This window comes from Tinamus guttatus, unplaced genomic scaffold, assembly GCF_059628265.1.
Source record: "Tinamus guttatus ecotype Peru unplaced genomic scaffold, ASM5962826v1 Tinamus_guttatus_pri_ptg000744l, whole genome shotgun sequence".
Classification (NCBI taxonomy): domain Eukaryota; kingdom Metazoa; phylum Chordata; class Aves; order Tinamiformes; family Tinamidae; genus Tinamus; species Tinamus guttatus.
Genome location: NW_028289278.1, coordinates 384,784 through 412,716, shown reverse-complemented (window position 1 = coordinate 412,716; position 27,933 = coordinate 384,784). Strand labels below are relative to the sequence as shown.

Below are 27,933 nucleotides of genomic sequence, written 5' to 3'. Positions count from 1 at the left end.
AGGGAAGTGTAATGGTCTCATCCAACATTTATTTAAAAAATAACCCTTTCCGGATCCCAAATTGCAGGTCAGTGCTCAGATTTCCATCAGATCCAAGTCGGCGTCTTCGAAGCCGTAGAAGGACTCAGTCTCGCTCTCCCCTTCGAAGAGCTGCTGCAGGACGTCGGGGTCGGCGGGCGGCTCGGCCGGGCTGCGGCCCCGCGGCGCCGCCGGCTCCTCGCTCAGCTTCAGCTGCTCCTCCAGGGAGGCCACCAGCTCCTCCTGCATGTCCGCGTTGCGCGCGGGCGAGTTGGCCGTGCCGTCCGGCCCGGGCAGCACGCTGGCCACCAGGAAGGACTGCTGCACCAGCTCCGGGCACTCACCAATGACCTCCAGCACCTCGGCCAGCCAGCACAGGACCAGCTGCAGGAGGATGTCCGAGTCGCACGTGGAGTCCGCCATCTCCTTGGCTTGCTCTTTCCACTTTTTGTGCAAGAAGTTTTTCACAGTCCGCTTTATACAAACATCCAGGGGTTGGATTTTGGAGCTGCAGCCGGCGGGGACCACGGCTGGCAGCGTGCTGGCCGCGCTCAGCAAAGCCAGAACCTCCTCCGAGAGGTGCGTTCGGTGGCAATCCAGCACTAACATGCCCTTGCTGTTCTGACACTCCGTGTGCTTCTGCCACACGCGGGACGACCACAGCTCCATGATTTCGTCGTCGCTGTAGCCACTTTCCTTGGCTTCCAACACGATGGATTCCGGCACGTTGGCAGGCTGCTGCACGCGGCCCCTGTAGAAGACGAGCGTGGGGAGGACGCTGCCGTCGGCGAGGATGGTGAGCACCACGTCGCACCAGGGCTCGCCCGTGCCCACCGTCTGCAGCGCGTTCTCCTTGCGGTCGTCGCTGCACAGCACCTCCACGTCCAGGAAGAGGGAGATCTCGTCGATGGCCGCGATCATGGAGAGGGGCAGGTCCTGGGTGTGGATCTGCCGCTGCACGAACTCGATGAAGCAGCCGGCGCTCTCCTCGACGCCCTTGGGCAGCGGGTGCGCCACGGCGCGGCGCGCGTGCGTGCTCAGGTGGTGCCGCAGCATGAACCTCACCGCCCACTCGTAGGAGATCTTGAAGCCGCCGTCGAGGGAGCGCCCGATCTTGGTCGCTTTCTGGAACAGAGTCTCCTCGTTCACAGGCAGCTGCTGCTCCCTCTGAGTGAGCACCCACTCCGCCAGCTTCTCCTCCGCCTCCAAACTGAGGTACTTGCCCTCCGACAGGGACGCCAAGTTTTCCTCCTGGAAGGCCTGGAAGCGCCGCAGCCAGCGCCTGATCCGCCGCGGCGGGTTTCGGAAGTGCTCGGCCGCCTGCTCCGTGCTGCAGCACAGGGCGAACAGCACCACGCGCAGCTTCTTCACCGAGAGCTGCTCCCTCCTGCCCGCCGCCTCCGGCTCCCGGCCCGGCCCCTCGTCCTCGGGGGCGGCGATATCCAAGCCCTCCTCCTCCTCCGGGCAGGCCAGCGGCCCGGCGGAGGCAGCCGGAGCCACCTCGGGCTCCGGGTCGTCCTTGGCAGCCAACGTGGACTTGGTCTTGGCCGTAGCAGCTTTGCTGGGGGAGAAGGTGGGACAGGGGTTCCTGGTGCTTTTGTCCTGGGGCTGGGCGTGCCTTAAAGAGAGGGAGAACAGAAGCAGCTTGAATAAACCCAGGAGACAAAACGGGGGAGAAAAAATAAAAAAAGTAAACAGGTGATGGCAGACCAACGTTTACAAATAGTTTACCTGGAATGTGAAATCCAAGTAGGCCCTGTTAAAGAGAAAGGAGAGAGAAAAAAAAAAAAAAGAGAGAGAGAGAAAGAGAAAGAGAGAGATTGGGAGCTTAGCAAACAAACAAAAAGCACAAACAAAGAAAAAAAGTCATCTTAGAGAGATGAGCATCAGTATCTCTATATTGCCTGTTCTGCAAAGTATCCCAATATGCTGCAAAAATAACGGATATTCATCCGCCCGCTCCAACCCCACCGCCTTCCACAGAGGACCCTGCACTTCAGTGAAGCCAAATCTGCAACTAGCACAGAAAACTCAGCAGGGCAGAGCAGCGCTAAGCAGCAATGAGCAGAGCCAAGCAGCAAAACTCCCCATGCTTTGGAATCACAGAGTCCAGATAGGAAAGCTCACGCCTGGCCGTGCCCCAGAGGTTGGCAAAGGGCCATAACTCACAAGAAGGGCTGGGATGTCCCATTTAGGCCATTTTCCAAAGGCCCCTTGGTGTCATGGGGGTACAATGATGTCTCAGCAGAACAGAGGAGCTCCCTGACACCTCTGCGTTGTCTGTCCCTGGGAAGATCTCAGGGGACTGTAGTTACTAGTGACACTGAACTCCAGAGCTAGTGTCATTTAGAGCTAAACTCTCTAATCTCCATAACAATTAAGACACATTCAGGCACTTACAGAACACCCATAGCACTATGTTTTATAACACTCAGTGTTCAGCAACCTCACAGCCAAATGCTTCACTTTAAAGTATTTGATTTTGTGTCTATGAATGGATGTATTATGTCCTGCCCTAATCCTAGATTTCAGATTATTGCATTTTTTTTTCTCCTTTTCAAACTCCTACCTCGGAAAATAATGTTACTAAACTCATGCGACGGATTGAAGACCAGGTGTTTTGCCATTGCGTCACCTTCCGATGTCACAAAGAGGCAGGAGGAGCAGGACAGCTTCACACCGCTGGAAAAGAGAAGAAAGAAGAGAGTTTAGCATAAGTATCATATAGGAAAATATGTATATCCCCCACCAACAACCAGAAAAAATTCACCCTCCAGTGTATACAGGCAGTGCCCCTTCCCTTAAGCAACAAACTCCCACATGAAGGCAATGGAATCTCAGGTAATACATTGCTCTTAATTCAATATATGTTGAAAAATCAAAGAGCATATTCTTAAGAAGCAAATCATGAGATTTGGAAAAAAATGCACATTAGATTCCCAGGTAATTAAGATGACAAGTTTTCCATTACCAGGCAGTATAGTTTTTAAACAAAGCCAAGTATTTAGGACTCTTCCGAGGAACATGATTGCTGCAAGACAAGACAAGACAAAAAAAAAAGGATAAATGTCAGATTTAGTCTGCATATTTAAAAAGATATAAACACATGCAAAATACAGCACATCCACTCAGATAATCCCAATCCCTGTTTTAATATTGTTTGCCAATTTTGCTTTCAAGGAAGTGAAAGACCTGTATCCAAATGGAACAACTTGCTATGGATTCAAAATGCCCAGATTTTGAAGCAGCTCTTTTGCCACCCTGTTCTACACGTGGCCCTGTATAGACCACAGGCTTGTAAAAAGGCCGGCAGAATTGGTTTTAATCCAAGAGGAAAACTCTGCAAGATCCTGGAGGCACTGGAAGAGCCAGTCCTCGGCTGCAGCATGAGGCATGTGCATCCCTAGCTGCTACAGCAGCAGTAACGAGGCTTGCAGCTCTTGCACTGTTTTCCTAAACCCCTTTGGAAGTTGTCACCTGCTGGTAAAAATGCCACGTGTCTAGGGAGAGTCTTACTTGCAGGAAGCCCCTTGCGGACAGCTGGAGTTTCATGATACCCCTTTTTCTGTAGGGCAGGACATAGGGATACTACCCCGTTCAAAAAAGGAGGAATTTCTGCTAGAGTGTCCAAAGAAACATTTTTGCGACGTACTTGATCATGTGGTTGGCGTAGGCTCTGGAGCAGCAAGTGCTGTAACGACACAGCGAGCAGTGGACGTAGGTGGGAAAGTGGTTTGGGAAGTCGGGAATTTCGAAGCTGCACTCCAGGCAGGTCTGCCTCCCCAGGACGCTCCTGGAGACAAGAGGGGACATTGCCATCAGGGGCTGAACAAGAGGGGACATTGCCATCAGGGCATCTTCTCAGCTGCCACCATCATTAGTGCACAGACAAGAATTTAGCACCACCTAAAAGCTCCCAGAAGAGTCTGCAGCTGAACTGGTCCCATCTTCAACCCTATCTACCTAGGACAGCCAGTGTCAGACTTAACATTCCCCACTTTGTAGCCAGGAATACTTAATTTAAGTGTAAGAATGGCCTCTGGACCGTGATTAAAGAAAGATTAAGACAAGGTGCTGAAACACACAGCAGGCAGAAAACCCTTAAGCAGATTCCATTCTTCCTATAAAAATGCTCTGTATACTATATTTCAGAATTTCACCTCGAGGGTTTTCATAACATGACTTAATCCTGTTTTTGTGTCAAGTTAAATTCTCCTGACAAAAGGATTTCTTGGTTAACTGGTGAACTTGTCCAGAGCCAAGGAGCAAATTCCTCAGCACTGTGACATTAAAAATACAAAATAAATAAATAAAAGGAGAGAGGTACAGAGAGACAGAGGAAAGGATGGGAAGGAGGCAGAAAGAGAACAAATTGCATTTTCTAAACAATTAAAATTTTGAACTTAGCAACAAGCTCTGACATTTTCTTGACCGCTCTCTTCTGCACGTTCCTCTGCACGGGTGGGTACAGGAAGATGGGCTGGGGATCTGTCGAAGACGCCAGCGGAGCAGCCTCCTGCCCCGTGCCCTGGGCCATGTCGTTGGATAGTGGCACTGACCGTGGCTGTCCCCTCGACGCCCTGATTGTAACCTGCAACGAGCAGACACGGACAAGAGCTCTCAGCACAAGGGAAAACCCATCCACCCACTCAGCCTCCTCCCCTGAAACAGTCACCAAGAGGCTCAGCCCCCAGTTCATCATCTCCAAGGGCTGTACAAGACATAACCTAAGCCCCAAAGTGTCCTTTTTTTCCCCTAATGACTAGAGAAAGTCAAACTAGCTAGTTCAGATGCCTTCACTTGTAGATATCCTACTTCAGGGAGTTTAAATCTCCCCCATGTACCACTTTCAGCTCCAGGCTCCCTGGCTCATCATTTCCATGAAGAGACCAACGAACTAAACATAAACCACAAGGGCAGTAAACAAAGTGTCACCTTGTCCCAATGATTATGGATTTGAAGAGAGGCAAATGCTGCAATTGGGTTTGCAGCAGTAAAAGCTGCTAGAAGTTTTAGTGGATACACATGGATACAGACGCAGATATTCCCCAAGGAAGCTGAGGAGGATCACTGTTATCTTGGATTTCTCACCTTGGTTCCAGGTTTCAACCCTTCTAGCTGCTTGGGCTTTCGGAACGTTTTGTGGTGCTGCAGCTTGTGTTCGATTTTGTCCTTGGCAAATAGGAACTGCAGCCTGCACTTGTTGCAGTGATAAACACTCTTCTTCTAAAGCAAACGAAACAGAGCTCATTTTAGAAAGACAGAACTCAACAAAACAGGTTGGGAGAGGGTGTTAAAAAACAAAACAAAATTACTCTCCCCTCTTGAAACTAAATGCATTGCAGCTTCATAACCATCAGAAAAATATCTGAAAGCAAGTACAAAGTTACACCACTAGCCCGTGGCCCTTCCAGTGGGGAATGTGCTCCCACCACCACATCCCCCTGGCTTCTTCATTTGCCCTGCAGAGACACCAAGGCCAAGAAGGTCCCTGGACCAAGTCCTGCCCGTTTAAGCCCAAGGAAGGCAAACAAGGAGAGCAGCGTGTGGGGCAGCAACCCAGAAGTTTCTTCTGGAAGTCACTGAAGGACTTTAAGGGCAAAGTGGCACTTGTTAGGAGTGCTCCATGTCTGTGTCCTGAAAGCCTTCAGCAGCACCCACACAAAATATGTTGTCCGTACAGGCAACATACATGGAAACAGACTGCTGAGCTACAAAAATGCATTTATTTGTGTGCACGCAGCATAATTTATTTTCTGGAGATTAAAATTTTAAATCCCAAAGGAACACAGAGCCCACTATTGGTTAATCATCACATGAAGTGAACACAGTCCAGCAAAACATGTTGTTTTTGTGCTAAGTAACAATAATCTGTGCTACTCCCCAGCGGAGGCGGGGGAAGGGGCAATGCTTCCTTTCTTTAGCCCAATCCCTATGAAAAGTCTGGAAGGAGAGCATGGAAATTGCATTTGTTATGGAGTGAATACGGCATTTATGTAAAACCTTCTTTCAGCCAAGCTGCCCCCTTCCCCCAGCACATGTTTAACTGTGTTCATAAAAATCCACCCAGGCTTTGGGGAAAGTGAAGCAGCTTCGGCAGCAAGAAGCGGCCACGCGCGCCCGGGCTGCGTCGCAGTACCTGATGCCTCATGAAATGCTGCTGGAAGGCATTGCCATTCTTAAAGACCTTGAGACAGTAAGGGCAGAGCAGGTGCCGAGTGTCCTCGTGGATCATTCGGAAATGGCTGTCCACTTCGGAGTAGAGGGATGAACGGTACTGACAGACCTATGCAGAGGACAGACCATGAGCAGGAAGGTGCACAGACATCTCCCACAGCTACTACTGCAATGCTGAGGTCTCCACGGCAGCGTCCTGATGCTCAAGATATTATCAATGGCATCTAAGAACTAAGGGCCAAGAACTTGCCAGCTTGTTACAACTGTAACACACCAAACAAGCAGCACGCACTCAAAATGGTCTGCACAAAACCCACAGCACTGACACAGCTCATACAAAAATAAGTGATCGTGCCCCGGGGTGGAGGGAACATGGCAGGGCTAAGTCTATTATTTGGACCACGATGAGCCCCAGGCTTTGCTGGAAAGTGACGGATTTCCTCTCAGGAAATTCCTCTATGAATTTATGAAGTCCAGTTCCTGAAACCATGTCAGTACCTGACAAACATAGGGCATCTCCCCAGGCTTGTGCGTGTCCTTCATGTGCTGTAGGAACATGGGTTCACTCTCAAACGCCCATTCACAAATCTTGCACTTTGCTGCAAGAGAAAGGAAAAGCCAAGTAACAATCTGGGGGGATAAGAGTTAAAAACGTATGCTACAAAAAGAAAGAAGTTAAAACATATGCCAGAAGTTGGAATAAGTTGCTTTGAAAATACAGTCCCTTTATAAAAGCAAAACAAACAAACAAAAAAAACAAAACATTACTGGTTCTCAACCCTTTGAATTGACTACACAAAAGAACATATTCTAAGAGGTTTCTAAAAGGCAGAAAAAGTTCCACCCACCATTTTATTTAAGAAAATAAGTAGCAAAATGTCCTGGTGAGGCAAGCACAAGTGATTTTAAAGCACAGATTTTTTAACGGGCAAGTTGACCAAAGAGTTACTACCGAGTTTGTTCTTTAAAATATTTTGACAATTAAAATTAGCCTGAACAAATATAGTATAGATGGATTTTTGTACTGGCCTACAAAACAAGTGCACTACAGCAGCAAGGCAGGACAGACGTGTCCTTTCTCCAAAGACTTAAAACAAGACAGAACCTCCTTAAACCTAAGCAAACAACAACAACAAACTTACTTGTTGATTCATAGGGACTGTGGACGTTCTCTAAATGACACTGTAGCTGGAAGGGAGTGGAAAACTGCCTGTAGCAATGCTGACAGATGGTGTGGACGTCCACTTCTCCATTCTGCTGGTCTAGCTCCACATGGTGCTTCATGTGGTTCATAAACCTTGCAGAGGTGAATAGAAAGTGTGTGAGCATAAACCCCAAATGTGGGTGTCTGTAAGGCTGACAGCCTCATGAGCACTACACCCGAATCTTTAACCCGTATTAGCATTACTTTTATTCGCACAAAAGACTTAACATAAAGTTATTTTAGCTTTATTGTAGTTCCAAACAGCTTTATAGGCAGTTTCTCCCTTCTCTTCCTACCAAAACCAAACAAAAATCTCCCCCTATCCAGAGACCTCCTGCTTTTCAGAAGGAGCTAGAGAAGAGATCTGGCAGTGCAGGAGTTGCAATAGTTGATTTTGAGCACTTCTGATCCTAACAAGGAATGCTACTCACCATGATAAAGCATTCCAACTTAAAAGGAAGGAAAAAAAAAAATCACTATTCCAGTTACTTCAGTAGAGGAATATAGTGGCTCGCTGGGAAGAATACACTCTGTTTTTGTTTTTACAAAAAAATCTTCTCATCAGCTCCCTCTTTTGAAACCGTTTTGAATAAAGATAAGGAGAGCAGTTCTTCATGGGAAATAAAATTCCTTATCATTTTAAGACTAATGACAAGTCAATGAAACATCTCTGCTGAAGAGTATTCTAACCATGCAACCTTCCAACAAGTTTTTCCCCTGACTCAACTGTGAGAGAACAGACAACTCATCTCACTTTTTTCTGCTTCAGTTCTGGGCTTAACCTACTGCATGGGAGCTGCAGGGCTTGACAGACTGATGCTCATAACTCATTTTAACTTCTGGAGATTAGAGGCATTCAGAACACTGCAGATTGTGGCACATCATTCCTCTTACCGTATGTTGTTCTTCAGCCTCTTGGTGCAGTGCGGACACCTGAAGGAAGTGGGAACCTTGGGGAAGTTCAGGAGCTGATTCACTTTGCCACCATCTCTGCCGTAGTAGAAATCATCCACTAACATGATGAGCTTGCTTTGGGACGAGTCCACCACGCTTTCATTTGGCTCTGGAGCTTTAGCAGGGGGGGATAGTGCAGGAATAGGAGTAGAAGAGGGTGGTGAAGCAACAGCTGTGTTTTTTTCTGGTGAGGGTGGCTTTGCAGATTGAATATTTGGTTCTGAATCTAGAGATTTTCCTTTCTTGAGGAATTCAACCATTTCAGGGCAGCAGTACTGAAAGAAAGAGAAGCCACGCGGAACATCAAACCGAATCTAGGAAGAACTATAGATACCATTAAGGGTAAACAGTGCAAAATTTGCCTCTCGCTTTCCCCTTTAACAGAAGTCCCTGATCTAGGGAGAAGAACAAGTCTTTGCACTCCACAATCACGAGCAATTAGGAACTAACTGCTCTTAAAACAGTTACTTACACACATATGTCCTCTTAAAGCTTCAGTGACTCGAAACTGGGCATTGCACCTCGGGCAGACCTTCCTGCCACCGTCTTGCAAATCAAAGGTGGGAACAGGAGATGAGCTGACTGTAACAGGAAAAACAAAACAAATGGTAATAAAAAGAACCCTTACTCTTCTTCTTGATGCTAAGTGGTCTTTTAGGGATACTTCAGTCTCTAGAGTTGTGCTTTAAGTACTAACCAGTCTGGAAGAAGAGGCATAGAAAATAAAGTATGCAAACTCCTTGTGATCTGTATGATGAGAAACACCCTCATTAGCTAGAATAACAGGAGTGTCTCAAAACTAATTTTAAAATAGGAAAATCAGCTCAACTGCTCTCCCCTTTTTCTTCCATTAATTCCTTGGTTTCCTCTCCTCATTCGCCAGTTTATGCCTCATCTTCATCTCCAGCAGCAAGTAGAAAACCAGAATCTGGATGATACAAAAAGCACCTGAAAACAACTTTAGCACTCCTGAACTTTAGGTGGTTCTTAAGTGGTTCTAACCACTTTAAGGTGGTTCTTTCTTTGAAAGAAGAGAAGCAAAGATCTTATCCTCTTGCCTCCTTGTGTTGAGTGTCTCTGGTGTGTGTAGATAATTTCCACGATAACAGGATGAGCAGCAATAATTTTGAATGCAAAATAATAGAAGATTCACAAACAAAACACAGTCACTAGATAAAACGTATAGTAAGTATGCAGAGACTAACAGCACAGCTCTAAGTGTTCATCCCTAGTATGAAATCTCCATAGTTATAAGCTAGCATTTTTTCACTCCAGAAAATAAGTGTTTGGACACCTATATAATGCCAGATTCTCGGCAGAATCAATCAAGTTATAAAATAGCTGCTCCAGACCATACCTTTTAATGATGAAGATGATGAAGACTCTGAAACACTCAGTCTCTGGGAGCCATGCACAGGGCTGCTGTTGGAAACCACAAGCGGGCCAGGACTCTGGCCTAAGGAAGGAATCGTGTTGAGGGTATTCACCAGCTTAGCAACCTCGTTGCTGTTCTCACCAGTGACGCCAGGTCTCTTGACGGTCACAAAGCTGGCGATGCTCACTGCCAAGAGAGGGAAAAGAGGGAGGAATGACTCAGGGAGGAGCGGGATGCGACGCCCTGTGCGAGACCCGCCCCGGCCAGCGCAGCTCCCGCTCTGCCCTCGACGCCTCCGAGATGACAATTAAGCCACCAATTTGGATATCCAGTGACCTGAGGGCTGGCGAGAGTGGCAAAGAACATCTCCCTACCCTGCTGGTTGCACGCTAAGGTATGAGCCATGTCCCACGACACAGGATATTAACGGCCACAAAAGGTTTAGTTTCTAAATGCAGTCATATATGACTATGAGCACTTAAAGCTTAAAATACCCTGACTGCTTGTTGTGTGAAGTACCTTTTCTAAATTGTTTGTCACTATTCCTGAGCAATCCTTTGACTCATGAATTCAACCAACGTAAGTAAAATGGTTAGTTTCTGCTTGTGTTCATCATCTATTGAGCTTTAGCTTGCAAAAAAAATACAGGGCATCAATAAACAGTACGCTGCACTTGGGGGACTTCTGATCGGTGATCTCGGAGCATTATGCAAAGCAGAATTTAATTAGTTTTCATACCAAACTGGACACTATGGCAGAATTATTTTCATTTTTTCCATATTGGTAAGAGAAATGAAGGGTGAGTCAGTCGCAGAGGCAAAAAATAGAACCTAGGAGTTCTGACTCAACTTCTGCATTCTAGCTGCTAAGCCATATGCTTGACGCTCAGATTCGAGACAGTGACAGCCACTTGGGTCCCCTGACTTTTCCATGGCAAATCTTACCTAATTTGGGGTTAGTAGCTTGACTGGACTGCCCTGGCTGCTGCACAGTTAACTGTCCAAGTGTTGTTGGCTGCGATGCAGTAGGAGTTGTGGAGGTGCTGGGAGTGGACTTACTTTGCTGTTGTGCCTGGGACTGTGGTACAGTGCTCCTGATGGTAAGCGTGGCCGGAATGACTGTAGTGAAAGTGGTGGTGGTGGGTCGGACCGGCATGGTTGTACCTGGTCTCACCTGGGCCATTTGAGAGAACACTTGGGGAACGCCAACTGTTGGTTTAACAAACTGGGTACCTGGGGCTTCAAAAACAAAGTAGATCAAATAATCAAACTTCATTCTGTGCTCAGAAAGTTCTGAGTGCAGCCTATTTTCCATCACTGTTGAGCTTCTAAAACTCCCAGGATCTTCAGTGGAAGCTATAGAAGTTCAACACCTTAATTTCCCTTCCCAAGTGGAATAAAATTGAACAAGGATGCAAAAACAGTGATTGTTAGGTGAAACTTTCAGGTACAAGTAATTTATGAACTTTAAATCCTGACAAACTTCATAGGTCTCACAGTCCTAGTCTCTAATGGAAGCTCATGGCCTTTTATGACAGAAAAAGGGTGAACCTATGGGCAGATATTAAAGCTTGTGATGTGAGGCTTTGAAAATTCAGTTTGGGGAGAGTGAAAGGTGACTTGATCCCTATTCATGGTTGCTTTATTATGAAGAAACTATCCAGTGACATATGGGTTTCTAACCTTGCCAATGGAGCATGACAGGATCTGCTATGAGAAGTTCACATTAAAAAAAATACTCCTCGGGGTGAAGTTTGGTTTACAGGCAGGAAGTGACATGGCTTGGGGAAATTTGGAAGAGAAGGGAGAGTTGTTAGGAGCTTGTCATAGTCTGGGATTTTGGAGGCAAGTTACATGGCTTTTGAAGTGGCTGGATTATATGGAACTCTGAGGCAGATATTCCATCCAGGTGGAGGTCCCCTACTCTGCAAAGCACCTCAAGGCTACAGTCAAAGGGCTCACTCCCCGCTGTAAAATAACTCACAGAATCGGTACCACGGACACAGGAAAGCCCAATTATTACAGAAATGGAAAATCCTCATCTTCAGCACTACCAGATACGCAGCTGAAATACGGACTTCAAACACAGACTTGATTTTTGCTAGTCTAAAAAGACATATAACAGAAATGCAGCTTTCATTAGCTTCTGCCCTTACCTGGGACTAGGGTAATGGGTCTGACTGTTTGACCTTGCTGCACATTCAGAACGATTCCAACTTGATTCACGGTGTTTTGCACAGGCCGCACGTTCCTCACAGGAAATCCCTGCATTCAAACAGGACAGTTACCATCAACACATCAAACACCTCCAGGTCTGAGCTTTCTACACCAAGATAGATCAATTTGCCCAAGGGGTAAATTTTTTCTTGCAGGAATCCCTTCTTGGGCATCTGCCCTGTGAGGAGAGGCTGAGGGAGCTGGGCCTGTTCAGCTGGAGAAGAGAAGGCTGAGAGGGGACCTGAGCAGTGTCTAGAAGTACCTCAAGGGAGGCCGTGAGGAGGATGGGGCGGCCTCTTTGCACTGGTGGCCACCGACACAACTAGAGGAAACGGCCCCAAACGGAAGCACCAAAAGTTCCCCAGGAACTTCAGGAAAAATCCCTTCCCAGTGAGGGTGCCAGAGCCCTGGAACAGGCTGCCCAGAGAGGTTGTGGAGTCTCCTTCTCTGGAGATCTTCAAACCCGCTTGGCCGCAGCCCTGTGCCACGTGCTCTAGGTGACCCTGCGTGTGCAGGGGGCTGCACTGGATGATCCCTAGAGGTCCCTTCCAACCTTCAGCATTCCGTGATCCTATGATTTCCATGGACAACAGGTGCCCGCAGGGCTGCTCACCTGGGTGGTGATGAAGATGGGCTGGCTGCTCACGGGCGCCGTCGTCACGTGGTTGGCGTTCTGCATGACCTGCACGGGCCGCAGCACCGGCTGCGTCACCATCGCGCCCAGGCCGGAGGACGGGTTCTGCGTGAGGATGAGCGGCTGTGCGCCCTGCTGCACAAGCGGATTGCCACCTGCGAGACAGGCAGAAAGACAACAGTCACCTCTGTCAGTTTAAAAACTGCACTTTCCTCTCGCTATAGAAATATTTTTTGACAATATCCAACTCTTCTATATATTGTTTTTATATCCTTATTTAGACAAGGATTTTCAAGGCGCCGAGGAACTAGGTGTTGAGCAACCTCAGAGCTTGGATATTCCTGCTCCCACATGCCCTTTGAACACACCTGAAGCTGCTAAAAACACTTTTTGTCTCTTTTCCTACTCCCATTGACTATAAAGGGAGAACTCAACCGCTGCCTGCTGAAATCAGCAGCTGCCTCACTCCCCGTGGTCACGTTGTCGTGTAGAGCCCTGATGCTGGCGCCGCCACCTCGGATGGCCGGATTTCCACTGGATGCTCCTATTCCAGAGCCTCTCCTTGCAGACGGGGCGGCCCGAGCCCTCTGGGACGCGACGCTCCGTGGCCCCACGCGGCTCCCGCGTCGCGCACCCGCCTGCGCCGCTTGTACGGAGCAAGGGAACAAACCGGACACCAAAGAACTGCCCCTCTCCTCCCATCTCCATCGACTGGCACCCAGAAAATAAATAAATCAGTCTTATTCCTTGTGCTACCTACAAAGCAATTTACCCCAAATTTTATTTTTTCCCCTGCTAGCTCTTCATTTCCCAAATGTCTGCTACAGATAACATGAGTCTGGTCTAAAAAAACGCCAGGAGCTCATGATAGGAAGTGATCAACACATATGAAATGTGTTCCTTCTCCTAAGTACCACAGGAGGGAAAAATGAATTATTTATATATCTCAATATCTTACCTACACAGATATCAATGCATATCAATAGAGATTCTCCAACCAAATGCCATCAACAGCACCCAAATAAAGAAGTATTTCATGCAGTCGTGTTGACAAGTCCCTAAAGGCTCCTCTTCTAGCCATTCCTTAACATTATGGAGAGGTCTGTGCCGAGAAAGGCAGAATCCTGACATGAGAAATCCTACTGCACCGGTCACAAAACACAATCAACACTGGTGTGGTGGCCCAAAACCAGCAAGGCCACAACAGCTACTTGTCCTACAAGGACCCCAGGATGTTTTATCCACATATTCCCTATTTTTTTTTTCGCAGCACACGTATGGTTTTAAGCACGAGATGGATGAAATTTCATGCAACTGTGCAAGTCCAGGAAAGAACTCATGCTGTAAGGCAAAATGTTCCGACCAGAGGCAAACAGCTTCTTTTAACAGAATATTCTTTACACGAACAGTCTGGATGTGCCTGGCAGTCCTCAGGGTACACGATCCAAGTATTTTCATGAAGATTGGATTAGGCAGGAGCTGTAGGGTGATGGAAGAATATGTCAAAATGTCCAGATCCAAACCACACAACTGCTTGGCCCACATCTTGTCTAGCTTTTCAGGGGCGCTGGTGGAAAGACGAGACATCGGTTGCCGCTTTCAGAGCATGAAAAACAAATATCCATCAGCCAACACAGCCTCAAACTGAGGCAGAGGATGGAAACGTTGTGCTGTCATGAAGGCAGATGGTCATCTTGGATCATTTTCTTCTTTAGGGCCAAAAATAAGGAATATGGCCCTGCTATGCCTGAACTGTGAGGACGTCTCCTGCAGCTCTCCAGGGGAGAGGGGACACGTGGCCTTTGTGGGTTTATACAGGGAAAGGATGGAAGGGTGAGGAGAAACAAGGGACAAATCGACTTAACGAGTTAGATGTGATCCCTTCAGCATTCCTGAAAGCAGGAAGATGATTATCAAAGAGAAGAGACAGTGCAGCTGGGAGGAGAGGGGAAAAAAGAGACAGAGAGAACGATCGACCTTTGGACAGTTGTATGAGGTTCGGAATATTTGCATCCCACCCAGCATCTGAGAAAGGCCCAAATGCAGGACATTAGCAGATCATTTTCTCCTCTTCAGCGGCACCAGGGTGTTATTTGGCTGGCAAAGAGCACATGGTCAGGGCCAAGTCTTTCAAGGAATGGAGACCTTGCCAAACGCTGCAGGTCTGTGACTGCGGATGAGTCCTTCGCCGCCCTGGAGCTCCCACGGGATAACACGAAGACTGAAGCTACAAGGACCTCACGGGTAGTACAGAGGCCGCCGCGAAGCCTCAGGTAGGACGTGACAGTCTGGTTTCCATCTCCTTCGGGCTCCTTGGGAGCTTACAAACCAACTGGGTGGGTTTGCACCCTTAAACAAGGGATGACATTGGCTTTAAGTCCATTCTAAGACAGAGACCAGCTGGCAAAGATCTTCTGGTCAAGTCACTCCAACGACTTTCGATTCTTTTCTCTCCCTGCGTGCTTGGCAGGTCCCTGCCACGTTCATCTCCTGCAATGCTATCATTACTAGACAACACAACAGCAGAAGCATATCCAAATACTCCAAGTCCTTACCAGAAACCGCAGGCTCTTTGCAGGGTGGCCAGGATGGGCACAATTGCAAGCCCAAAGATTTTTTCAGCCTTTGGTAGACCTTCGTTAGCGACACCGATAAGCCTCCGGGTGTTGCATGGCCAAGAGCTTCTCTTAGATTGCTTCCAAGAAGATTTGTGAGGTTTCCACAGGTCCTGGAACACTTAACTCACCAGACAAGACAGATGCGCACAGATTCACTATTTCATCTAGGGAGAACGAGGAGACCATGGCACAAATCAGCTGCTGCAAAAGAACAAGTCACCTTCTTCTCTTTCCTCCTCCTGCCTCTCAAGTGTATGACTCTTCCAAGCAGCTCGCTGGAAGCTGCCCAGTTTACTTCTTTGAGGAGAGCAATTTAGACCTAATTGCAGTTGATGAAGCTTCCTGAAGCAGGTCTGAGCACTTAGTCTGGGAAAAAGATGATCCTTGTGGATCCTAGGCCTCTCCCTACACTCTGGAACTCCTCCTTGACTTCTAATATGCTACCAGGAAGGGACAGTGTAGGCATGTGAAGAGGAGTTTCCTTACCCTCTCTCTCAGCTACGCATAGCAAGGTCTCAGCCAGCAAGACTTCTTTAACTTGATGCTCCAGACGCCCATGAAGATGATGTGAACTTCACTGCTGACCCTGCCAAGAGGAGGACGCCAGCGCTAGGTCCAGCGGGGTGGAAAACAGAGGTGCTGAGATAGGAACCTCAAAGCAGAGCACACCTGGCTACTAGAGAGGCCATCGGCGGCACAGCTCCTACCACCGAGGAAATCAACACCAGAATCAGTGCTGAACAGTTAGGACTGATGTCGGCATGTTGTGATTTAAGGTTACGATGCGTTTGGACCTGGAAATCAGTAACTGAGCATCAGCAGATCCCAGGCTTAGAGAGAGCGGGCAGTAAACTGGGTTGAGGGCTCGCTTCTTCGCTGACTGTTGTCTCAGAACAGCCTTTATCACAGCGGGGAGGCACAAAGGAGCAATGTGGGGACACATCCCTAATGCTTTAATGGCAGGGGATTCGGGTATCAGCTGGATACTGGGGCTAGTGACAGACCCTTCTGAGCATCTGAGGAGCCTTTTGTCAACTTCAGGTGGCTTCCAAGCACCCTGAATCCAGCTCAGGAAGCACGGCAGGCACAGCGCTCCGGGACGGATCCGTCACCACGGGGAAACAGGGAGCAAAGCTCCGGGAAGCTGCTGCTCCGGCAGCCAGGTCCGCTCAGCGCACACACGTACAGCGAGGGCCAGAGAGGAAAAGCAAACGGCATCAACGCAGGGGACAGAAGGGACGACAGGACAGGCACACGGCGCAAGCAACCCAGCACGGTGACACGGGCAGGAATTAACACACAAATTCTCATTTCCTAACCTAAACTGACTTAACTACCGACTTAACACACCGTTAGGCATTTGTCACATGCAAGGTTTAAGCAGAGCATTTCCTTGTAGAATTTCTACATTTTCAACACACACACACACACACACACACACACACAAAATAAATAAATAAATAAAAGTGGAAGATAAGCTAGAAGATACTCCCATCTTTAGCTTTGAAATGTGATTTCTGGATTTTGGGATGGCAGCTCATTTAGAGCCGTTCCACTACGCTCTTCATGCAGAGGGGAGCTGGTGTTTTGTGTATTTCAACATTACGGAGCACAACACCCACACGGGAAATTCAGGCACGTGGTTTGTTAACGAACAGGTAATTAGCTTTAAGGCTCAGTATTTACCTACAGGGATGCTGTTGTTTAAGGAAAGGATAAATTTGAGGCCTGCAGGCTGGCACACGGTGCATTATACCCTAGAGGGGAAAACCCAAAATCTTACACTGAGACACGGATAGATTTAACGGGTCTTTTACAGCCTTAACTTGGAAGCCTTTTTAATTAATGTAAAACAAAATGCAAGATGACAGCCACGAGCATAAAAACCGGCTTGCTGCAAGCTGGGCTGCCTGCAGACACTGCTCATGGCACGAGCGTTCCACATAGTCACAACTGAAACCGGGATCTGACCCTCCGCTACGGGGCCAGCAGGGACCGAGAGGTGACAGATGTCCCCGTGGCATTTTGCCACTCAAAATCCTCGCTGGCAAAAAGCCAGGAAGGATTCCCCTGCAAGTCCCAGTTATGTCGTGCAGGATGGCAGGGGCTTAACAAATGCAGCTACTCCAAAAGGAGAAGGGCGTCGGAAGTCACAAATCCTGTGTATTCCCAAAGTAACCTTGTTTGGAGGCTGGGAATGTCCCACTGCCTTCCAAAGGACATCAATACACATCTCGGGAATTTTCAGATTTTTTCAGAAATCTAAGCATTGTTTTCTGGCCAAAGTAAGAAATTCTACAAACCCTATAATAACAGGTGTATTACGTAGCAATGGCTGCAATACACTTGAAGACATTTTTAAGATATTTTCCACAAATGCATCATCATTTCCAATAATGTAAAAATAACCTTTTCGTTATCTGTGTTTCTGATTAAGTTATATTAAAAATGATATGTGGAAACTTTTTAATTAGTTTTGCAAACATACTTGTATAGCTTCTTCATCCTAAAGGAGCCTAAAATATTTCATATTCCAGTGTATTAAATAAGTTATTCAGAGATAGTGCGTGCTATCTCTGAAAAGAAGCAATAGCAAAAAGGGCCAGGCAAACTGGAGCCAGTTATTCACCTTGGAATTTGGCCAAAGCACCAGTTTGACAGTTTTACTCTTCCAAAACCCCATGTCCCCCACTATGACCATGGCCAGGACCTCGATTTTAAATCCTCTCTAAATGCAATACCTCCAGTGATGGTTTTGTTCTGCTCAAAATGAAATCCAGGGTATTATTGGAAACTAACTGCTATTGCCTGTAGCCCCTGCAAGTTTTGCAGGGCTCCCATCCAAATACTGGGACGCTTCTGTTCAGCTTGTGCAAACTCACACGCTCGCAGCACAACAGGGTGATCACAGGGTGTTCCTGCTCCCTGCTGTTATTCACAAACAGTGTCACGAGAGCCTTTGGAGCCTTGCACTATTTGGAGACCCACCGCTGCCGACTGAGCTGGCTGCAGAGAGATTCCTGCCCATGGACACGTGGGCCATGACTGGCAGGGGCAGAAACAGGCTGCAGACTCGCTGAAACTGCTAGAAAAGTGCAAAGTCTTCAGTGAAAAAGATAAACTGAGCACCATTTGCTTGTACAGATACCAGAGCAGCATGCCTATATACCATACAGCTCCTCCTAATCACATGCCAACAGCAAGAGTATCCTTCCCTAAGTAGAAACAGCCAAATTCTACTCCCCTCCATTTATCTTTCTTTTTTTAAGTTCCAAATGTTGAAGACTTCCACAGAGACCCTTCATTTACAACCAGATGTGCAGAACAGCTACTGCTAAGGGTTTAAAACCACTGATCAGCAAGAATGCTGGCGGAGTGCTTCACAATCCTTGAAATTTAGGATTGCCACCATCAACACACGAGAGAGACACTGAAACACTAGTGTTATCCCTGGGCCTACAAGATCTCTTCTCTATTCCAGATATTAAACTGATGCTTTGCTTGGTCTTGAGCAAATAGCCAGGAAAAAGCAACTCAAATCACTAAACGAAAGCCTAATTTATTAAATATGCCAGTCTACTTCACCCACACGTGCAACTAGGATATGAATTCTCTTTCTTCCCCACACACCAACTCAAGTACTGGGGAAGAATCAAAGGGATAGGGCAGTCTGGTATTCCTGATTATAGATCAGGCTTCATTTACTCTTGAATTTTAAATGTTCCTGCTATGTAACACAACACCCCAACTCACCGCATCGATACCAACTGAAACCAACAGTCAAAAACAAACAAACTCCACACTTTTATATCCTTACTTAGTCAGGGCTTCTTAGGCCTTCCTGTTAGCAGGATGCCTAGCGAAATACAGAGATCACAACTTGTTAAATTATTCGTTATCAGGGTTTTTTTGTTGTTGTTTCAAATAAGTTTACTGGAGAGGATATAAGCAATCACTGCAGTTTCCTTTAAATATAACCGCCATAAGTTGAATAATTCTAGACTGAAATACTTAATTACCCGTAGCAGTTTTATCAACTGAATTATAATCCTCGACAACGGAATCTTCAATCACATCGCTGATTTTCTGCCATGGCTCCAGCTCCTCCTCCTCACATTCCATAAAAAGGTCTGTATCTGCCATCCTGCAGAGGGAAAAGAAAAACCTTTTACTGGAGGAAAGAAAAGAGAATAAAAGTGCTTTGCCAGGCAACAAAACTCTCATTAGAATTATTTTTATAATTCCAGCACGTTTGTATTTCCCAATATTCCCGGCGGGGAGGAAAGAGCTGTGTATTTTCAAGTTCCTATTTATTCCTCAGGTTATAGAGGTGACTCCACATTCTAACTTAATCAGTTGTGTTTCCCTTTCAGAGAAGGATCTGTGAGGTTCCCACCTGCCAAATCCTTGTTTTTGCCTTATCATTTCAGCTTTTATTCCTCTCCCAAAAAAGCCAGACCTAATAGCCTGAAATTAGAAGTCACTGCCCCGTAACCATAAATAAAACCAGGGTGAAAGAAGGAAGAATTATGTTTTTGCTCCATCTTTGGTTTGGGATATTCTACTGCCAACACGCATGTGACAAACAGATTAAAAATTCAAGTTTAGATGAGTAGCAAATGTGCACACAAATGTGCGAGCTGAGACCTCCCCTCCAACCAAACCCACACGCATTTCGTCTCCTGCAGGTTTCTAGAGCCCTTTCACAACAGTTTTCCCTAGTGTCAAGTGCCGTGCAAGACACCTCAGGGGACAGGAGAATCAAAGGTCTCCAAAAAAGCTGCTTTCATCACCATTGCTGATATCTAATCAATAAACACACGTTTCCAACCACACTCAAACCGTCAAGCCAAGGAAACCACTTCAAGAACTTTTTGTGCGTTGTTCAATTGCAAAGGGATTTGGCTATTGATGGTGCCTATGCAAAGTTTTAATTCTGCTCAATAAAACACTTAGGAGCCCTTAACTAACACTAGTAGCTCCAAAAGCTCCACTGCTTTTTTACTAGGAAACTAGGAATTACAATAAAACACCACAAAATCTGAATTCCCTCATGTCCCACATGGAAAAATAGCAAAAAACAGACAAACCAACCAAAACAATTCTTTCCAATGACTACAGAAACCCTAGAAAGGACCGAGGGCTGGACAAGCTCTGTATTGTAAGTGAGTAGGAATTACCACACTTAGGAGGGATTTTGCTCTTCTTGCTTACATTCTGGAGGCAGAAGAGACCGTTACTATTGCATTTTGTCATCTCTCCCACCCTATGACAGCCATGAAATCCGATGAGAAATGTTCCAAGGCAAACCGGCCAAAATAACCAGCTTATGACAAAGCAGAAGCAAGAAAATAACCAAATTCATTTTCAGCCAATCTGTGTTTTTAATAGCCACAGACAACAGTGTTGACCAGAAGGCCAAAACACAGAAATGCTTTGAACTGCTGAAACTGAAAAACTTCTGCATGCAACTATATATTGTCTATATGCAACTATATGTGACTGCAAATACGTCTGTGAGCTTCTATAAAGATATAAAATAGTAGGTCTTTTCACGAGGCTGCTTTGCCTCTATTCACACACTGCCAATTTGCAATACACTTTTAATAGAGCTATGCCCATGCCTCACCGTTTTTTGCTTTTACATTTATGGTGCTGATTAAGATTCCTGTTAATTTACAGGGAATGAAGAAATCCATCTCTCTGAACACGGATGCAAAGATGATTTCTTCGCTCAATGCTTCGAGTCCTTTCCAATCATCTTTTAACCCTCAACACACCGTTTTGGGGTGGTTTTAGATGACCTTCCTTCTCCCATGGTCTCCCCAGCCCTCTGCTCTGCTCTTCGTGGAGGGTCCAGGCAAACAAGGGGACGTTGTCTCATTGCCAATGATCAGAATTTGCTTTCCACGCCGCGACGGTGCCTCGAGAGCAACACGAAGAGACACAGACCAAGCGCAGAGGGCAGGAGGGAGCTACTAAAATAGCCAGGTCTGGAAAACGTGATCTTCCAGAAAAGATGGAAACACCTGGAATTGTTTAATCTGCAGAAGGGATTGCTGAAGCATAATAACCACCTTCGGATGGATAAAAGACTGCTGCAAAGTGGAAGGAAAAGATCTGTTCTCCACATCTGAACTGGAAACAAGACTCAAATTGAAGAGCAGAAGATTCCATGTTAGACATCAGAAAAACCTCTAGGAATAAAAAACTGCACCAGACTTTCCAAAAAAGACAGGAAATTTCTACCTCTGGATGCCTCTGCAAACAGACCGAGCTGCAAGAAATGCAACGTGTAATATTGGGAAGGCAGCCTGCATTGAAGGACTCCTCCGAGTCATTCATTACTAATGAATATCAATATCACTCAGGCCAAATGAGCCCCACCAAATATATCCAAACCCCTGCTCGTCAATACTGTAGAAAGCAATAATTGTTTAAACACTTCCATTCAACTTTTCACAAATAGCTGCCTAGAACTGCTCTGCTTAGTAAAGAAAATTCTTTGTCACCCATAAGGAGGAGTAGAAATAAACTTTTTTTAAAATCAATTGGCCAATCTCTTACTCATCAAATAAAATTATATTAGTATACAAAAATTATAACACACATTAATAATTCTAATATACAGTTAACCAAGTGTATTACCTTAGGCTTTAATATTCCATTGAAATGGATTAAACCTGGGCCTTCACAAAGCTAAGCAAGAAGCTGTGAAGGAAACCTCCATCTTCACAACCACGGAGAAGGAGCTCGTCTACGAGTTATTTTCCTGGGGTTTCTTTTTAATTCTTTTGTAAGAAACAATCACATTTTTCATAGCACTCATTCTATACTTCAAAGACATTACTAGCTTATTTATTTACATAAAGCCTGCACTAAATATACATATAATATATATATTATTTTATATATATATTATTAACTTCATCTTAAAGATGGGAAATTGAGTCTGGTGAAATTAAACAACTTGCCTAATAGTCTGCTAGAAGTGGGTGGCTTAGTCAGAAATAAAACTCGAGATATCCAGCCCTTGTTCACTTGGTTAACACAGACTCCAAAACTCACCCATTGAAATAATAAATAAAATTGGGTGACAGATGATATGGCAACAGATTCCGAGAAATGAGGCTCTGCAATATAGGGTCATGCTGGAGAACTGCTTTTTGGGAAAAGAAACAAAAACAAACACATACAAACAACAGAAAAGCCCACCAAGAGTCTTAAATATTATTTTCTCTGCCTGTCAGTGCAATTTCTTTTTTATATAATTACATGACCTTAACAAAACCAACCAAGAACTCGGATGAGGAGCTTGAAGGGATGCCCATCAGAACTGCTCCGTAATGACATGTTCCTGCTTTTCTATAGTCATTCCTCACAGAAACATCCAGAAAAATAAATCTATGTAAAGCTTCTAGGACAAAGCTGCTCTCAGCCAGCGGAACGGTGACGCCAGAACAGTAACTATTTGTCTGGAATCATATTACTTCATGCCCAACAAGTAACAGCGCCTTAATACTATAGTGATGGACAGCCTATAAATAGCTGGGATAAATAACCCGATCTATTAATTAAAACATACCCATATGTCTACAGGGGAAGGTTAAGCTACAGAGGAAATCTTTGCACACATTGTAAAAATATATTATTCAACACCTCATAACTATTCAAGGGATGCAAAGACAAAATGCTAAAGAGACTGTAGCTACAAGCTTCTTTTGACACTAACTCGCATTATGCGCATAGCATTTCATCTGTTCGTATCAAGTGAACTAAGAAAATGTCTTCTCTCTTCTATAATGTAACAGCTTTGTTTTTCAAAGCTTTGATCTGGAATATTTTTGTATGTAAGAAGCCTTTGCTCAATAAAGTGATTAATCCCACTGATAAATACTCTACATTTAGCATTGCAGCACATAGTTGGCAGATGCTTGGTTGAAAAAATGGATGCCAAAAAAATTGCCCCAAATTACAAACCGTGCTAGAGATATCACAGGAAATAAAGGGGGGTGAAAGGGGTTTTCTTCCCCCTCTAGCTGAAAATGGGATAAAACCATTGGGGAGATTGGGAGCCAATCTATTTTTGTGATATACAGCTAATAAAGACTTTTTTTTCTCTCCTTTTTGGCATACAACTAGACAGATCAACTAATGAGAAACGAGGACATTTTTTCTTTCCTTCTATGTATCACTGCAAAAACTCCTACCCAGCTCCCTTATAACTGTAACCGAAGCCTGGTCCAGTATTTATTTACCAAAATTGCAGTATTTATTTACCAGTGAACAACTTCCATGTAGTTAGACAGATACAATCCCTGCAGACTGCCAGTATTGTCTCAAGAGAAAATGAATAAACAGCTAGAAAGGACAACACACTTTGGTTAAAATATCACCGGTCCTTCCAAGCTTCAAAAATACGTCAATAAATAAAATACTTATTTAACCCAAGTTCTTCACCAAAATGAGGTGGTAAGCAAAGTTTCTGTAAGACCAATTTTAACTCATTTGCAGCAAATCAGGTCCCAAATGTTTTCTATTATCCAAAGCACCTGTGGATTGCAGCTTTCGCATGGCAGCTGCAGAGAAGGCAGCTGTGCCTCGCTGACGTGATCCGAGCTGTGTGGTTATATATTTACGGTTTTATTCACAGCTTGATACTATCTGACACAAAGCAAACAAGCTATGACATACATATGCTGTGTGTGCTTATATACACACACACGCTTCTTGTTAAAAGGGGACTTTGGATTAATGAGTTGTTCCCAGTGTTCTTCAAAATTCACATCATGCTATTGCTGTTTAAGCTTAATTTTCTAAGCTTTTAATTAAGAAAATATATATAAATAAATCAGCACTTGTCAGGGCACTGCTGGTGGCCCAATTTCTGCCTACTGGGCGAAATCACCTGCAACACAATCAGTCTAAACCATGTCATAGCAGGTCAGAAATAAGCATGTAAACCACCAGGCAGGTGACTTGAGAAACAAAGATGGATTTTGTTTGAAGACACGAAAAACCAGGAGGGATAGAGAATATCATACCCAAATTTCACAACTTTCTCTCTACTAAGCCATGTTCCTTGCAGAGTAGCCACTTTGCTAGTGGAAAAACGTGAGGAATGTCAGTGTCTTGCTCACATGAAAGGCAGAGTTTCATGTGAGCACTGAAGGGCCCAGGAATCTGCAGCTCCCTAGCTGAGGCATTAGTTATTTTGCCTTCTTACAGATAGATATGGACTCAAGATGAAACAAAACAAATTCTCTCACACTGACCAGTTGCTAATTAAGTTATTCTCATCAACAGATTCCACCCATCCTTCACAAATGCTAATTTAAAGCTTTATTCACAAACACAGCTAGAAGTGCCTCTTCATGGGAATCTGCCGTATAAAAACAAGCAAAAGTGCAGTCAGAATCCAACCAGGTATCAGCACATCACATGGACGTGACAGTATATTTTTTTTTTTAAGACAAAAGTCTTAATTGACTCCATGGGGAACCGACTCACAGTTGACTATTAGTCATGAGGGACTAGATCAATATTGAAGAAATGCAGGTAGGCCTGGAACGCACTTTAGAGATGGGACTTCCGTTTCCAAAAGTCTGTGGCTCATGAATTTCAATTTTAGGGCTTTTAGGGCCAGGGTGACTCCTCACACGAAGCTTCCACTGAAGTCAACGGACCTTTTTCACCAGTGTTTTATACCAATTTTGGACAGAGTTGGTACTAGGAAGCCAGAGAACAGAATGTCTTTAAAAAAGACATACAAACAAGCTTAAGGAGATGTTTCCCTGCATCCTAACAGGGAAAATAATACATAAATCATCTTCTCTTATCCAAAATATCCTTCAGAACTCCATCTTCTCTCTACTGTGTCTTCTTTTCATGAATGTGCAAGCTCAACAGAGCCGCTGTCTTGTTTCTTTTCTTGGTTTTGATAAAATACACTGAAAGGCCAGGGAAGCAACTTAACTTTTTAAGAACCAAGCAGCCTGGTGAGGCTACGCTTTGTGCAAATCAGTCCCATGGTAAAGGCTTCTGCTGTCAAGACAGACTGTAATGCTCTTCAGTGGCTTTAATAACCAGTACAGTCTAACACTGATGCAATCTAACTGGTGAAATATATATTGGATTATGATGGTTGTTTATATGGCTCTTCATCTCCAATGGAAGAGGGCAGGTGAGAAGAGCTGCGCCGGTTGAATGCCAGGGAGGAACAGTTACACCCTTCAGGCCAAGGTAAATTTTCTGTTGTTGACTGATGTGGTTGACTTGACTTCGCGAGCTAGTCAAATTGTTTTAAAAGACATATTAAACTCTCTATGGATACTATCATCTGCAGTCTTACATGTCTTATTAAAGGCTTTGAAGTGTGCAATGCCTGCTAATTAAAATGTATTACTGTTACACACCCAATTATGATGATTACTATCTGCTGTGAAGCTTGAACTGCAGGAACAAGAGAAGAAAAAATCATCCTGCTTTTGATATTTGTCTTTACAGACTGTCTGGCATCTCTTGTGACCCTGGTGCTACCTGCGAGCAGCCCCCATCGCTTCCATGGGGGCAGTTCTGGGTCCTGTGACAGGACCCCAGCAGCTGTGGGTATCATACACACTAACAATGTAACCACATATATCCATAAACACAGGAGGAACTGCAAGTAACACTTGCAGAACCCACAGGCAGAGCTTTAAGTGGCAAGGGAGAAGAAGTTCCTTGGGATGATCTGCTGGACAACCTCATGTATTTTAATAATTCTGCAGTGTTTTTAAATAACGTGTATACAGCAAGCTAAGCCTTACATTCAAAGAAATTTTAACATCTGTAACCACTTCAAGCTAGACCGAGACACTGAGGTCTAGGGAAGGCATGATGCACACTTCATATATCCCTGCAAAGTGTTTCCTAAAAGCAGCAACACATTCCCCCTTCCTCTACCCTCGCTTCCCATCACTCGCTCGTGCCCCATTTGGCGTCTCGGCGACAGCCACAACTGCTGCCAAGTTAATAAAAATAAAGCTGTGCGTGTTGCCATGTGCCGCGCGCTTTCCGCAAGGCTTCGCGGGCAGCAGGATTCCCGCCGCTCCCACATCTCCACGCGTTTCACGTCCTGGCACTGCCCGGGGAAGGATGCTCTAGGGGCAGCAGGCTACTGCTCCCAGGTACCAGGAGGAGCAGGACCACAGTGCAGGCTACACAAGAGGAAGGAGACAGGTTGATGACACCAAATAGCTGATTTTAAATACCCAGAGCCCGAGGAAGCAGCTCGTGGGTGTTTTCCACGCAGCCTGTCAGGGAAACAAGCTTTCTGCAGAGGGAGAGGAGCAGCCCGTGGAGGTGGCTCCGTGGCCCGGCGCTGTCCCACGCTGTCACGGTGGCCCCACGAGGGCCAGTCACGGGCAGCAAGAACCCGAGACACCAGTGTAAGGGCACGAGGGCCTGCAGCCTCACACACACCGAGTAAATATATAAATAAACAAAAAGAGAAGAAAAACGCTTCCCCTCTGCTCACACTTCGAAGCCGATGTGCTTGGGAAGATGCTTGTCCCCTGGGACAAGGGGAAGGAGTAACTCACAGCCTAGAGAAGCCGGGCCCGTGGGCAGGGGGTCCAGCCCCACGCAGCGGCACCTGCCGTGTCCTGAGGAGAGGACCGGGGACACCGGGGGGACAGCGGGTGGCAGCTCCGGAGCGGGAGGGAGGGTCGTTGGGCCAAGCGGGGCTCCCCTCACAGGCAGCGCCCGGAGACCATCCGCGCCGGGAGGAGCGGGGGAGCCGTTCGCGAAGCGGCCCCCGGGCCCTCCGCCTCAGCCTTATTGTGGCCGCCGAGACGAGAAGAGAGAAAAATAATCCCCGTGCCCAACATGGCCGCCCACCCGGCACCGAGCCGGCGGGGGGGAGACGCCGCCATCCCGGCGGGGCCGCCGCGGGGTCGGGCGCTTCCCCCCCGCCATAATAAAGCGGGGGAGCTGCGGATCTCTCCGCCTCCCGCCGCTCCCGGCGCGCAGCGGGCGCCGCCGCCGCGGCGGCTCCTCCCCCTCCCTCCCGCCGCCGGCGTCTCGCTTTGTGTACGGCGCGCGCCTCCCCCACCCCCGCCCGCCCTGCCTCCCCCGGCGGTTCGAACCGGTTCCAACGGTCGCCGGCCGCCCCTCGCGCCCGCCTCCCCCCGGTATAACGGGGCCGGCGCCAACTCACCTTCCTCGCTCGCTCCTGCCGCTGCCGCCGCCGCCTCCTCCGCGGGCCCGGCGGCTCGCGCACGCTCTTAAAGGGCCACGCACGCGCCCCCCCGCGCGGCGCCGCGCTCAGCGCGAAGCGAGCGGCGGGCGGGGGCGGGTGGCATCAGCTCCGCCGCCCGCCCCCCCCCTCCCCTTTCCCCGGTGAGGATGGTGCTGAGGAGGAAGGCTCGGGGCTTTTTTTGTTGCTGTTTGTTTTGGTTTTGGGGCTTTTTTTTTTTTTTTCTCCCGTGTATAAGATATATTTCTTTTTCCGGAGGGGGCGGCTCCCCGCTTCCCCCACCCTTCCTCCCCGCTACGGTCAGAAGGGAGGGAAAAGAAAGAAACCCCGCGGCCTGACACACGCGAGACGGCGCCGCGCGCACACAAAAAGCGGACCTGGCCGGCGGAGGGATACGGTGACGTCACTTCCTGCCGGCCGGCCGGGGCGGCGGGGCGCGCGCGCGCGCGCCGCGGTGACGTCACCGCGCGGCCGGCGCAGCCTCGCTTGGATTCTCGTG

The 27,933-nt window shown here is 46.7% G+C and overlaps 1 protein-coding gene across 2 annotated transcripts; it reads right to left on the bottom strand.

Annotated features, from left to right (window-relative positions):
• Positions 1–12: 12 nt before the first annotated feature.
• On the bottom strand, positions 13–27,611 carry POGZ (pogo transposable element derived with ZNF domain). 2 transcript variants are annotated; one of them, XM_088537318.1, is made up of 18 exons: positions 27,396–27,611; positions 19,216–19,340; positions 12,558–12,733; positions 11,884–11,992; positions 10,673–10,966; positions 9,711–9,914; positions 8,826–8,935; positions 8,294–8,628; positions 7,338–7,492; positions 6,694–6,794; positions 6,158–6,304; positions 5,110–5,244; positions 4,440–4,609; positions 3,671–3,811; positions 2,990–3,049; positions 2,588–2,700; positions 1,750–1,774; positions 13–1,636 (listed from the first exon to the last, which is right to left on the bottom strand). In XM_088537318.1, the coding sequence occupies exons 2-18, from the start codon at positions 19,337–19,339 to the stop codon at positions 76–78; spliced, it is 3,960 nt and encodes a 1,319-aa protein (XP_088393444.1). In that variant the 5' UTR covers position 19,340; positions 27,396–27,611; the 3' UTR covers positions 13–75. The 2 variants fall into 2 exon arrangements, with proteins under 2 accessions (XP_088393444.1, XP_088393445.1); XM_088537319.1 differs by having other exon boundaries at positions 10,787–10,966; positions 27,396–27,610.
• Between the last annotated feature and the right edge of the window lie 322 nt (positions 27,612–27,933).